Here is a 15,521-nt window from a genome sequence, read left to right as displayed (position 1 = left end):
GGGTGTTGCCAACATCCCTAATAATATGCAAAAAAATGGGGTTCCCCTAGGAGCGGGACTTTAAAAGGCAATCACCCATCAAACAGGTAAATTCAAAATATAGAAATTTATTGAAAAACAATCATGACAAAAACAACAAGAAATACTTGGTGTAAATTATAGTTAAAAGCAAAAACAATTGCAAATGATATAAATGTGGCTATAAAGTTACATCACTTGAAGGAGCGAAAGGGGGGTACAGAGGACCCATACAATGATCTGACGCGTTTCGGGCATAGCCTTTCTCAAAGGTCAGTAGGAGTTAATTTCTGAGTATAAATAGGAAAAATATCCGTAAGGCAAAAAAAAAAAATAATAATATGTGTATATACACACACACACACACACACACACACACACACACGTATATATATATATATACATATACATATATACACACACAAGTCATCACAGTACATTAATATACATGGCATCTGCTGTATGCAAATCAGACCAATGACACTTATTGGTCTGATTTGCATACAGCAGATGCCATGTATATTAATGCACTGTGATGACGTGTGTGTGTGTATATGTATGTATGTATGTATGTATGTATGTATGTATGTATGTATGTGTATATATATATATATATATATATATATATATATATATATATATATATCACAGTGGGTACGGAAAGTATTCAGACCCCCTTAAATTTTTCACTCTTTGTTATATTGCAGTCATTTGCTAAAATCATTTAAGTTCATTCTTCTTCCTCATGAATGTACACATAGCACCCCATACTGACAGAAAAACACAGAATTGTTGACATTGTTGCAGATTTATTAAAAAAGAAAAAAACTGAAATATCACATGGTCCTAAGTATTCAGACCCTTTGCTGTGACACTCATATATTTAACTCAGGTGCTTTCCATTTCTTCTGATCATCCTTGAGATGGTTCTACACCTTCATTTGAGTCCAGCTGTGTTTGATTATACTGATTGGACTTGATTAGGAAAGCCACACACCTGTCTATATAAGACCTTCCAGATCACAATGCATGTCAGAGCAAATGAGAATCATGAGGTCAAAGGAACTGCCTGAAGAGCTCAGAGACAGAATTGTGGCAAGGCACAGATCTGGCCAAGGTTACAAAAAGATTTCTGCTGCACTTAAGGTTCCTAAGAGCACAGTGGCCTCCATAATCCTCAAATGGAAGACGTTTGGGACGACCAGAACCCTTCCTAGAGCTGGCCGTCCGGCCAAACTGAGCTATCGGGGGAGAAGAGCCTTGGTGAGAGAGGTAAAGAAGAACCCAAAGATCACTGTGGCTGAGCTCCAGAGATGCAGTCAGGAGATGGGAGAAAGTTGTAGAAAGTCAACCATCACTGCAGCCCTCCACCAGTCGGGCTTTATGGCAGAGTGGCCCGACGGAAGCCTCTCCTCAGTGTAAGACACATGAAAGCCCGCATGGAGTTTGCTAAAAAACACCTGAAGGACTCCAAGATGGTGAGAAATAAGATTCTCTGGTCTGATGAGACCAAAATAGAACTTTTTGGCCTTAATTCTAAGCGGTATGTGTGGAGAAAACCAGGCACTGCTCATCACCTGTCCAATACAGTCCCAACAGTGAAGCATGGTGGTGGCAGCATCATGCTGTGGGGGTGTTTTTCAGCTGCAGGGACAGGACGACTGGTTGCAATCAAGGGAAAGATGAATGCGGCCAAGTACAGGGATATCCTGGACAAAAACCTTATCCAGAGTGCTCTGGACCTCAGACTGGGCTGAAGGTTTACCTTCCAACAAGACAATGACCCTAAGCACACAGCTAAAATAACGAAGGAGTGGCTTCACAACAACTCCGTGACTGTTCTTGAATGGCCCAGCCAGAGCCCTGACTTAAACCCAATTGAGCATCTCTGGAGAGACCTAAAAATGGCTGTCCACCAACGTTTACCATCCAACCTGACAGAACTGGAGAGGATCTGCAAGGAGGAATGGCAGAGGATCCCCAAATCCAGGTGTGAAAGACTTGTTGCATCTTTCCCAAAAAGACTCCTGGCTGTATTAGATCAAAAGGGGGCTTCTACTAAATACTGAGCAAAGGGTCTGAATACTTAGGACCATGTGATATTTCAGTTTTTCTTTTTTAATAAATCTGCAACAATGTCAACAATTCTGTGTTTTTCTGTCAGTATGGGGTGCTAGGTGTACATTCATGAGGAAGAAGAATGAACTTAAATGATTTTAGCAAATGGCTGCAATATAACAAAGAGTGAAAAATTTAAGGGGGTCTGAATACTTTCCGTACCCACTGTGTATATATATATATTTTTTTTTTTTTTGTCTTCCGGATCTTTCCTATTTATACTCAGAAATGAAATCCTACTGACCTTTGAGAAAGGCTATGCCCAGAACGCGTCAAGTCATTGTATGGGTCCTCTGTACCCCCCTTTCGCTCCTTCAAATGATGTAACTTTATAGCTACATGTATATCATTTGCAATTGTTTTTGCTTTTAACTATAATTTACACCAAGTATTTCTTGTTATTTTTGTCATGACTGTTTTTCATTAAATTTCTATATTTTGAATTTACTTGTTTGATGGGTGATTGCCTTTAAAGTCCCGCTCCAAGGGGAACCCCATTTTTTGCATATTTGCGGATTACAGACAAAAGCTCTGGTTTTTGTTTTGCAGTGCAACAAAGTAAAGGTAAAAACAATGCACTTCCTATGTGGAAGATAGCTTATCTCAATAGTAAAAGACAGAAGTAAAATATAAAGCTACTTCTAGAGGCCAATCTACAAAACTCCATATTTAAAACAAGAAAGTGAATTTTTAGTAGCAAGTACCCATCTCTCTCTAATATACAGGTTTAACATCATCTTATTAAAACAATTACAAGATCCTGATTCCAAGCAACCAAAAAGATAAGCTAAGGTGAATACAAACAAATGAACAAGGAGGAAAATTAGTTCAGGTTTATTTTTTAAACTCTACATTTCTAAACTGATGGTAAAATCTTTTAGTTATTTAAATAAAATCTAGTTTTTATGCTTTCGTTATGTAACGTTTTATCATTACATTACAAAGGATCAGGGATACAGGCCAGGAAAGGATAGGGAGAGCACAATGTACAATTTTCAGCATGAACCAGACCATACATGATTAAAAGAAAAAAAAAATGACCTCCTGCAGAGTTTTGTAGTCTGACAGCGGGGAGTGACAGTAAAATGATGTAGAGAAGGAGGACACTGCAATCAAGAGAGAAAACCACGGGCCCACAGATTTGGGTCATTTAGATTAGGTTTATTGTTGCAGCCATTAGCTAGAGGAGGATAAGGGTTCCAGGCATGATTTTAACGTTAAGGCTGGCCGTACATTGTACAATGTTCCTTTAGATTTACCAAAACCATATAATATGAGGTCAAACCTAAACACTTTCAATTTGTATGCAATCAGGCAGGCCTTTGCACTTCATAGTTCAGGTAAAGTTAAAGGATATTGAATAATAATTTTATATACTGTATGGCCCAGCTTTAGTCTGGTATAAAGAATGTGTGCATAAAGAGCCACCTGGAAATAGAAATATAAAATTTGCAATATGATATTAAACTGACTAAAGATGAAAAATGCATCTTCGTTTTTAAGTCTGACCATAATAAAGGAAATCTATATAAAATATTGTACACTGAGGGGGCTTTACTAAGACTGGAGCAGATGTGCATGGCAACCAATCAGTTTCTAGCTTTCATTTTCACAGCATAACCAAAACGAGCGGAAGTAAGAAGCGGGATGGTTATTATTCAAAGCTGCTTCAAATTATCTGCTGCTCATAGTAACCACAAAGTTATTTTTTACAACCACTTGCATATCATGCTTCCATTATTGTATTAGGCCTGGCTCACACCTATGCAGGTTGTGGTTGATGCATTTTCCCAGGATGTTTTTTCACATGTTTTTGGTCTGTTTTCAGTACATTCTTGATGTGTTTTGGAGAGGTGTCTGTTGTCTTGCAGAAGCTAGCAAAAACAAAGCAGAAATGCATCACAAATGCAAGCTCTGGTTTTGTGATGCATTTCCACTGCGTTTCAATTAAAGTCTATAGAACCAAAAACGCAACCTGCTGCAGGAAAAAAGTCCCTGACCCTTTCCAACAAAAAAAGGATCTGCACTGGTGGCAAAACGCAGAGATGTGACGGTAAACCATAGGAAACCATAGTAAATGGACTGTACTGCGTTTCTGCAAAACTGAAAAAAAAAAAACGCATTGGTGTAAACCAGGCTTTACATACAGACATTAGTAAATTTTTCCACCAATGGATATCTCTGGTTGACTGCAATCATTTAGTCTATGCATTAACTGGTAAGAGAATATCCCAGCCACATACAGTGTGCTCTGATTTCAAACATCTGAACCTGACCTGCTGCAAACTTATATTAACCACTTGGGGACCAGCTGCCATAGTTATACTGCGGCAGGTCGACTTGGTTACGTGAAACAAAGTACATGTACGTCATTTCGTGTAAAAGTGTAAAAACTGGATTTTTGACTTACGGTAAAATCCTTTTTTCTTAAGTTCATTGACAGGCGCAGTCTAGTGTCCTACTCCTGTAGAGGGCAGCATAACCCTACTGATATGGATCAGAGACTGCGTCCGTCAATGAGCGATAGAGGAAAAAAAAGGACATCAATTTTATTTGGGTACAATGTCACAAGGCCGTGAAATTGTCAGTTAAAATAACGCAGTGCCATATCGCAAAAAATGGCCTGATCATTAAGGGGGTAAAACCTTCCGGTCCTTAAGTGGTTAAGCCCCCGTTCAAACCGCTGCGACTTGTAATGCGATTTAAGAGTTTCAAATAGCATGACAACTCGCACCCCATTGTCAGCAATGGAACCGTTTATGTCGAAGCGATTATGAAAAAGGATCCTGCACTATTTTTTACCAATTTCATTTGGTCTCAAGCCGCAATGACATTGATAGTGGAAATCGCACTAATGTACGGCTTTGAATCATGCTAAATTAGCGCACCAGTGTGAACGGGGGCTTAAGATATCACCAGTAAGGAGCAACTATTTTGCAGAACATAAAAGCAGTATTAAGTAAAATAACGTGCCCCATGTATACACATAAAACATAGGAGATTAAGTACATTAAGACCCCATTCAGATTAACGCGACTTGTCAGGCGACTTGTCAGCCTGACAAGCCGCGGTGGGTCGCTCGCCATTGAGTAGTACAGGACCCGTTCTAATAGGAGCGACACAAGTCGCTCCGACTTAGAAAAAGGGTCCTGTACTACTTTGGGGCGACCTGGGAGCGACTTGCATAGACTTCCATTATGTGAAGTCCCTGCAAGTTGCGCCGAAGTAGCGGTGCACGATGTGCACCGCGACTTCACAGGTCGCCCCTCGAAGTCGGATCTCCTCAGTGTGAACTGGCTCTAAGCCAAGAACTTACACAGCCAAATGTTAGGTGTAAAAAAAAAAAAAAAAAGCAAACTTATAATTACATAAAAATAATTACCTTTAAAACACAAATACAAATTCAGAGGATAGTGGCAAATATACACAAGTTAAAAATCACACATATAAAAAAGGGGTACACATTACAAATAAGTGCGGCTATACATACATACATACATACAAGAGGCACGTAGTAATCATGGAGACATCTACACCCAGTTTTAAATAAAGTGCATCTAAACCCAAAAACAAAAATATAATATCTCACAGCTTAACAGTTTTTTTATGTGTTTGCCTTACCTTTTTTTTTTTTCTATCTTTTTCTTCACTCTATTCTTAGCTGGTGATCCTGCCAGTAACACATTCTATCCTAGGGTGAAAGCACAAACTCACTGTGCTGTATCTCCCCCCCACTTCCCCTTTGTTATGGAGATGAGCTGCAATTTCTACCACATTTCCTGATACCATTGTTCACGTTACCCTTCTAGAGTGCACAGTAAAGCATTTGATTTATGGCAGGATCAACGGGGATATATTTGCACTTATCGAAAAAAATATACCAAAACTTTTAAGGTTGTAATAGATCAAGAAGAAAAGTTTGTTTTTGGAGTTTAACATCCTCAAAAAATGTGTTTTTTAGTGCCGGTTCACACTTCCACACGTGCGGCGATTGCATGTAATATCGGAGCGCACTGCTCCTTCATTACATGTGATCGGCTGTGCGGTGCGAATTCAGCCATACACTTTGTATGGCTAAATTCGCACTGCACCCGCACATGAGGCATTTTTTCAGCGTATCAGGATCGGATCGCACAGTGGTTCACACTTGTGCGATCCGATCCTGTGCGAACTGTCAGATCGCACTGCAATACGCGATCAAACTGGGGGTGTCGTTAACATTTCATTGACACCTCCAGCGTATCGCATATGGCAGTGTGAACTGCCAGATGTGCGTTTGCGATGCGGGAACAGGCTGCGAATTCGCAGCCTTCCCGCATCGCACAAGTGTGACCCGGCACTTACAGACAGTTTAAAAAAAAAAAAAAAAAAAAGTATTTTAGTGATTATAAACAAACATATAAATGACTGCTTTTAAAGTAAAGTCATACTTAGGTCTTCGTTTGTTCTTTAATGCAGATTTCTTCCCCTCTGGACTACATGATGTGTCCCCACTTCCAGAATAGACGGGTGGGAGGGGCAAATCAGACAACAAGTGCCGAAGTTTTCGCTCCATTTCCTTCTTGACCGATTTTCCAGGGATACAGCCTCGGAAACTGGATCAAAGACAAATATTATTCACAATACAGAAATATATTGCACGTTTGTTTATATCAGCAAAAGAATATAGACTTGCGTGGGTCTACGTCTGTACCTGGACCTACATCTAAAACACATGACCTGCATTTCCCTGTAATCTGACTCAAAGATTTTGTATCTACAATTCAAACCTACAGAAGCGCTCACATGGGTGATCACCACACACATGGTGAATATTAGTGGCAAGAATCTGCCAATTCCTAGGGCTGAAATGACTGGTGTGTGTGAAGAGCTGCGGATGCTCAGCTATACAAAGCAATGACAGCCTCATGATGGCTATAGCTACCTGTTCCAGTTTGCAGCATAGGTAATCAATCACTGGAAGTACCGTCACGTATACCTGCAGTTGCTGCCAGCCCGTTATTGCTTTGTATGGGCTGGGTAGCTGCAAAATTTTTCATAAACCTGTATTCTACCTGCAGGAATCCACAGTTCACACAGCCTGTGCTAATTGCCTATATGAACCCAGCTTTAATCCACTTTTTAGGACTCATTCACACCAGCCCATTTGTTAAAGTGGGCCATTTTAGCATGTCGTCAGGTGCCTGTTTTGTAGCAGCACTAAGAGGCAGTGCCTTGCATTGTTGCAACAAATTACACGGTTTACCCTTTTTCTATTTTTTTTATGAAACGTCACAAAAAATTAAATTTTTTCATCTCTATGGATGGGATGTTTAGTGGAATGTGCTGACAGGAGTTGAGGTGCAATGCAAAAAAATAAAAAAAGTAGCACGTCTGCACATTCACACAGCAACCCAACTCAACTCATTAATGTGAACAAGGCACATTGAAAACAATTGTTTTCTGTAAATGTGTCCATTCAGTGATCCTGCGTCGACCTGTGCAGATCAATGGAGGTCACCGAACAGGATGTGAACAAGGCCTTTCTGTTGCTATATAGTGAGAGTAATGCTGGGTGTAATTTAAAAGAGATGTTAAAAGGTTTTTAAATATTAATAGCCTTTATTTTCTACCAGAGTCAAAGTAACCCTAAAGTGGTTGTAAAGGCAGAACGTTTTTTTATCATAATGCATTCTATGCATTAAGATAAAAAACCCTCTGTGTGCAGCAGCCCCTCTCAGCCCTCCTAATACTTTACCTGAGGTCTATCTAGATCCAGAGATGTTGCATAAGAGACTCAACTGTCTAGGACTCTCCTCTTCATTGGCGGAGACAGCAGCGCCACGCCATTGGTCAGGGAGCCAATGAGGAGACAAAAGGGGGCAGGACCGAAGCACTCCATGAATTAATGGACTCAGGGAGGTGGGGGCAATCAACAGGAGGGAGGGGCCAGGAGCACTGAAAAGGAACCGGAGAAGAGGAGGATCTGGGCTGCTCTGTGCAAATCCACTGCACAAAGCAGGTAAGTATATAACAACATGTTTGTTATTTTTAACAAAAAAAAAACGAGACTTTAGAATCACTTTCATTCTCAGCTCAAAGTTGAGATAGCATGCTGGAGGTATGCAAAGAAAAGTACTGGTTTATTTACAGAATGTTTAGGCTTTGTACCAGGCGCTTCATGTTATGTTAGTTGGTTTCCATACCACAGGTTTACTTCTACTGTTACTTGACCAAACCTTAAAGCAAAAGTAAACCCACTGATTTAACAGTTTCAGAAAACCGTTACATTCCGGGCATGTCAGGATTGCTAACTGTCACATTTGCTTGTGCTATCAACCAAACTGTCAAACCATCCAATGGCTAGTGCCATAACTGATCACATGTTCCGCACCATGGCAGTTAAAAATTAAACAGAGGCCAAGATGACAGCAAACGATAGGAGGGTTTATGTCCACTTAAAGGTTCCTGGGCTTAGTGTTGCGACAATGCAGGCAGGCAACAAAACAGGAAAACAAGATACTTCCCTGCATATTCTGCAGTAAAAGAAGTAGAAAGTTAACCCCAGTTGAAGTAGAATCATTTTACTGTACCACAACTCCACATACAGTATCTCACAAAAGTTAGTACACCCCTCACATTTTTGTAAATATTTTATTATATCTTTTCATGTGACAACACTGAAGAAATTACACTTTGCTACAATGTAAAGTAGTGAGTGTACAGCTTGTATAACAGTGTAAATTTGCTGTCCCCTCAAAATAACTCAACACAGCCATTAATGTCTAAACCGCTGGCAACAAAGGTGAGTACATCCCCAAGTCATAATGTCCAAATTGGGCCCAATTAGCCATTTTCCCTGCGGTGTCATGTGACCCGTTAGTGTTACAAGGTCTTAGGTGTGAATGGGGAGCAGGTGTGATAAATTTGGAGTTAATCGCTCTCACTCTCTCATGCTGGTCACTGGAAGTTCAACATGGCACCTTATGGCAAAGAACTCTCTGAGGATCTGAAAAAAAAAAAATTGTTGCTCTACATGAAGAAGGCCTAGGCTATAAAAAGATTGCCAAGACCCTGAAACTGAGCTGCAGCACAGTGGCCAAGACCATACAGCAGTTTAACAGGACAGGTTCCACTCAGAGCAGGCCTCGCTATGGTCGACCAAATAAGTGGTTGTCTTCGGGAAATAGAAGTATGAGTGCTGCCAGCATTACTGCAGAGGTTGAAGAGGGGGAGTCAGCCTGTCAGTGCTAGAACCATACGCCACACACTGCATCAAATTGGTCTGTATGGCTGTTGTCCCAGAAGGAAGCCTCTTCTAAAGATAGATGTTGGAAGAATTGGCTGAGTCAGGAATCTTTCATAAATGTAGCTGAAGTAATGTATATATGAACCTATAAATGTAGATAGAAGTTATACTTTATGTAAATTACAGTTAGAGTGATGCTTTATGATTAGCTTGTTTTGAGGCACACATTCCTTGCTTTGCCTGTATGAAGGGGAGGGAAGTTCACTTTCTTACTTCGCAGAGAGAAGACCTTGAGAGATAACAGGACAAGACTTCCATATGGAGACTACAGCGGGCAATGACCAAACCGGTTCTTACCAGTGAGATTGCAAACAGCCCCACATATGAGCCATTAACTCTTAATTTAACAGAGGAAGAAGTGGACATTGATTGGATGAATTATACTATTACACCTCGGACCAGCCCAGAACACACCTATGCTTCATACATATTCATTACTATAAAAAGTTCATGTTCCATTGTCTTGGTAGATTTTGATGCACGAGACAGGCTGCTGACTGAACTCTGTATATATCTCCATGCGCATGTAAATAAACGAATTCCTCTTGTTTTCCAAAATCACCGGATCTGAGTTTTTCCTACAATGATGCACAAGAAAACCCGCAAACAGTTTGCTGAAGACAAGCAGACGAAAGGCATGGATTACTGGAACCATGTCCTGTGGCCTAATGAGACCAAGGTAAACATATTTGGTTCAGATGGTGTCAAGCATGTGGCGGCAACCAGGTGGGAGGAGTACAAGTGTGTCTTGCCTACAGTCAAGCATGGTGCTGGGAGTGTCATAGTCTGGGGCTGCATGAGTGCTGCCGGCGCTGGGGAGCTACAGTTCACTGGGGGAACCATGAATGCCAACATGTACTGTGCCATACTGAAGCAGAGCATGATCACCTCCCTTTGGAGACTGGGCCGCAGAGCAGTACTCCAACATGATAACGACCCCAAACACACCTCCAAGACGACCGCTGCCTTGCTAAAGAAGCTGAGGGTAAAGGTTACATAGTTACATAGTAGGTGAAGTTGAATAAAGACAATAGTCCATCCAGTTCAACCTGTGTAGGTGTGTGTGGCTGTAATCATCTCACATACCCCTGAATGTTCTGATCCTTGAGATGTATGTCTAAGAGTCTTTTGAAAGCCACCATACTACCCGCAGAAACCACCTCTTGTGGTAGAGAATTCCACAATCTTGTAGCCCTAACAGTAAAGAACCCCCCACGTTGCCTAAGGTGATGGACTTGCCAAGCAGGTGTCCAGACCTAAACCCTATTAAACATCTGTGGGGCATCCTCAAATGGAGGTGGAGGAGTGCAAGGTCTCTAACATCCACCAGCACCGTGATGTCGTCATGGAGGAGTGGAAGAGAACTCCAGTGGCAACCTGTGAAGCTCTGGTGAACTCCATGCCCAAGAGGGTTAAGGCAGTTCTGGAAAATAATAGTGGCCAAACAAAACATTGGTACTTTGGGCCCAATTTTAAAAATTTTACTTCGGGGTGTACTCGCTTTTGTTGCCAGAGGTTTAGACATTAATGGCTGTGTGTTGAGTTATTTTGAGGGGACAGCAAATTTACACTGTTATACAAGCTTTACACTCACTACTTTACATTGTAGCAAAGTGTCATTTCTTCAGTGTTATCACATGAAAAGATATAATTAAAATATATACAAAAATGTGGGGAGTTGTACTCACTTTTGTGAGATACTGTTACTGACCTAAGATCAACCAGCCCATGTTTTTTCTCCACATCATAGGGATTGCCTTATGCTGATATACAACTCTTTTTTTTTTTTTTTTTTTTTTTTAAATTAGTCACTTTTTATGGGTGGGGAGATCTTTGGTTTCAAATATTAACTTAAGAACAACAGTGCTTGAGTGATGTCAACTGACTCTCCTTTGTCACATCATGACACATTGCAGAATAAAGACCACTAGATTTCAGGAAATTAAGTGAAAAACACAAATCCCAAGGTACTAGAGATCTTTCACCAAGTTATGCATCTTTAGGGGGTTCTCTGTGCTGGAGTCTCTTTATTCTAGGTACACATCTGTGTAGGCGTTTGCCACTGCGGGACCGCACCTCCCCGCAGGAGATGTGTGCGGGTGCCAATAAGCCTAAGGTCACGTGCACTGGAAATCGCACTGCACTTGCACTTCCAGTGCTGTCTGCCATTTCTAAAATGATGCAGGTGCGCTAAACTGTGAAGTAAGTGTTTTTTGCCATAAACCTTGTTTTCAGCTTTGAATGCTGAGGACAATGATCTATAGAGTAAGTAATGACCACTACAGCTTAGTGAATTGAACCTTGTGTATCACAAAAAGATGGGCCGGGTTGGCGGGCTAGCAGGGATGTGTGTAGTTTTACACCATATTGTTCTTCATGTATGATGCAGAGTTTTAGAACAAAATACATAGTTCAAAAATTCTACTAATAAAAGAACAAAATTCTGGAAAGCATTACAACAAATGTGAATAAAGGTAACCGGAAGGATGTCTTAGTGACAGATTTGCCAATGTCTGCTGTAGGTGCAGAAGCTGAAAAACTTGCTACAGCTGAAAGTATTCTTTCAGCTGCTTAAAATGATTGCAAAGGCAGAAAGGTTTTTTATGCATTCTATGCAATAGGACAAAAAAACCTTCTGTGTGCAGCAGCGCCCCCCCAAAACTTAACTAAGCCCATCTCTATGCAGCGATGTGGCAGGAGAGACTCGGCTGCCCGGGACTCTCCTCATTGGCTGACACAGAGCCATTGCCTCCCGCTGCTATGAAACTCAGTGAGCTATAAGGACAGAGAGGGGGCAAGGCCGCAGCTCCATGTCTGAATAGACACACGGAGCAGAGGCTTGGCTCAGATGCCCTTATAGCAAGCTGCTTGCTGTGGGGGCACCAATCAGGAGGGAGGGGCCAGGAGCCCCGAAGAGGGACCCGAGAAGAGGAGGGTCTGGGCTTTTCTGTGCAAAACCACTGCACAAAACAGGTAAGTATAACATGTTTTTTTTATATTTTAAGCAAAAAATAAACAAAAAACTTTAGTATCACTTTAAACAATGAAGTAGCAGCACAATGATGAAGCTGCTATATCTCTGCTCCCTGCTCTATCTCTATATATCAAATATCTCTGCTCCCTGTTTCTCCTATCATCACTGCAGCAGTTCAGCTTCTAATGCTGAGCTACTTTTCAGAAAATGGCAAGAGACTGAAAGGCAAATTATTGATTTTATTTAAAAATAAATTATGTCCTTAACCACCTAAGGCCCAAGGGGGCGGAGACTAGGACGGACGAGCGGCGACCCACCAGTACGGCTCCCGACAGCTACTGTTTGGCGTGTACGGTCCGCACAAGCCCATTGTGCCGATACATGCGAGTGTAATTCCATCTTGAATGTGACTGAATTAAAGGATAATAGCAGTGTACACTTAGATGCTTCATTATCTTTATTCACATATTATATCCATGGGATGGTGAGAGATCGATCCAGGAAGTGGCATCCCTTACGCTGGTCTTACTGAGGATTCATTGTTGGTTTTATGCTTCAGTGAGGCGAGAGGCCATCTTGTGGCTAAACGGTGGTGGTGTCACTTGCACTTTATATATGGAAACATCTATCAAGCACCTTGATTGAATTTTAATCCACGGTTATATTTATGTCTTATTGGACTTTTATGCACTTTACTTTGAATGCACTTTATGGACATTATATATTGCACTTAAAGGAGAGTCATTGATTTGCATTATGCACATTGTCACTTTATTTGATTTTATATAGCGCTGTATACATATTTGTCTACCACCTAAGGCCCAAGCCTATTTCTGACAAGTTAAAATAAGTATTTTTTGCTAGAAAATTACTTAGAACCCCCAAACATATATATATATACATACATATACACACACACACACACACACATATATACAGTGGGTACGGAAAGTATTCAGACCCCCTTAAATTTTTCACTCTTTGTTATATTGCAGCCATTTGCTAAAATCATTTAAGTTCATTCTTCTTCCTCATGAATGTACACATAGCACCCCATACTGACAGAAAAACACAGAATTGTTGACATTGTTGCAGATTTATTAAAAAAAAAAAAATATTAAAAAATATATTTCACTGCATTTAAAAAACTAAACAGTAAAGTTAGTCCATTTTTTTTGAATATTGTGAAAGATGTTATGCTGAGTAAATAGATACCCAACTTGTTGTACGGTTTGAAGTTGCGCACACTCGTGAAATGGCGACAAACTACGGTACTTAAAAATCTCCATAGGCGACGCTTAAAAATTTGTAACAGTTACCAGTTTAGAGTTACAGAGGAGGTCTTTTTTTAGAATCATTGCTCTGGCCATCCCTCACATGTGTGGTTTAAATACCGTTTTAATATGCGGGCACGACTTACGTATGGGTTTTCTTTCGTGCGCGAGCTCACGGCGACGGGGGCACTTTAAAAATTTTTTTTTTTCCCCATTTATTTTATTACATTTTTGTTTTTATCACGGTTTTAAAAAAAAAATATGATCACTTTCAGTGCTGTTACAAGGAATGTAAACCTCCATTTGTGACAGTAATAGGCAGTGACAGGTACTCTTTATGGAGGGATCGGGGATCTAAAAGACCCCAGACCCCTCCACTGCACTTCAAAGTATTCAAAATACCAAAATCGAAATTTTTGAATACGGATAGTTTTTTAAATTCAGCGCCGTTAGCCGCCGAGTAAAACGGAAGTGGCGTCATGCACCACTTCCGGGTTACTACATCTGAAACCCGATCAAAGGGGGAGGGACATCCCCTCCCGCTCGCTGGGATAAAGGCCGAGCGGCTCCTGAGCATCCTCCTAGTACAACCACTTCTCCGAGCCCATGTACAGGTTCGCGGGAAGTGGTTAAATAAAAAAATAGAAAACTCATTCATTTTGTTTTTATACCTGCCTGGAGTTAAGTTTTTTTTTAAAAAAAGAAGTTCAGGCAGGTATAAAAACAAACCATAAGTACTTTCATAATGACAAAGTGAAAGCAGAATTTTCTAAATATTTGCAAATGTATGAAAATAGAAAAACTGAAATATCGCATTGGCATTAGTATTCAGACCGTTTTCAACGCTTCAAATTTCAGGTGCCTCCCATTGCTGAGATATTTCTATTTATATTTCTACATCTTCATTGGAGTCCACCTGTGGTAAATTTAATTGTTTGGACATGCTTTGGAAAGGCACACACCACTCTATAAAAGGCCTCATAGCTGGCAATACATATTGTATATTATATATTGCCTGCAGAGCCCAGAGACAAAGATTATTGCAGGGCACAGATCTGAGGAAGGCTACAAAAAAAAAAAAATGTCTGCAGCACTCAAGATTCCCAAAAGCACAGTGGCCTCCATAATTCTCAAATGGAAAAAAAGTTTGGTACAACCAGGCCACAACCAACTGGTCGCCCGGTCAAACTGAGAAATTGAGGGACAAAGGTCTTATGGGCCATACACACTAAGATTTTCTGAAGACTTTTTCCTTTAGACTTACCAAAACCATATAATATGAGGTCAAACCTAAACACTTTCAATCTGTATGCAATCTGGCAGGCCCTTGCACTACATAGAAAAGGTAAATCTGAAGGAAATCTAACCACAAAAGTTGGATAGTGTGTATCCAGCTTTAGTAAGAGGTGAAAAAAGAACCTTATTTTTATTATACAGGATTTATATCCTGAGATCCAGAGATCCTGTGTGGAGATGGGACAAAGTTCCAGGACCACCATCACTGCAGCCCTCCACTGATCTGTGCTTTATGGCAGAGTGGCTAGACGGAAGCAGGTAGGTGCAAAAACACATGAAAGCCAGCATGGAGTTTGCAAAAAAGCACATGAAAGACTCTCAAGACTGAGGAAGATTCTCTGGTCTAATGAAACCAAGATTGAACGGTTAGGCCTCAATTCTAAACGTGATGTCTGAAGGAAACCAGTCACCATCATGTTGTAGAGCTGTTTTTCAGCAGCAGGGACTAGGAGACCTGTCAGGGTTGAGGGAAAGCTGAATGGAGCAAAGTACAGAGATATCCTCAAGGAAAACCTGTTCCACAGCACTCATAACCTCAGACTGGGCCAAAGGT

At 40.7% G+C, this 15,521-nt stretch overlaps 1 protein-coding gene across 1 annotated transcript in view; it reads right to left on the bottom strand.

Moving 5' to 3' along the window:
• CDK13 (cyclin dependent kinase 13) overlaps nucleotides 1-15,521 on the bottom strand; it is an 80,686-nt gene that overhangs the window by 43,644 nt on the left and 21,521 nt on the right. Inside the window, exon 3 of the mRNA XM_082259510.1 lies at nucleotides 6,567-6,731. Coding sequence (XP_082115636.1) covers nucleotides 6,567-6,731 — 165 coding nt within the window. The remainder of the gene's footprint in view (nucleotides 1-6,566; nucleotides 6,732-15,521) is intronic.

This window comes from Pelophylax lessonae (assembly GCF_965119305.1).
Source record: "Pelophylax lessonae genome assembly, chromosome: 5".
NCBI lineage: Eukaryota > Metazoa > Chordata > Amphibia > Anura > Ranidae > Pelophylax > Pelophylax lessonae.
This window is presented reverse-complemented; position numbering and strand designations above follow the sequence as displayed.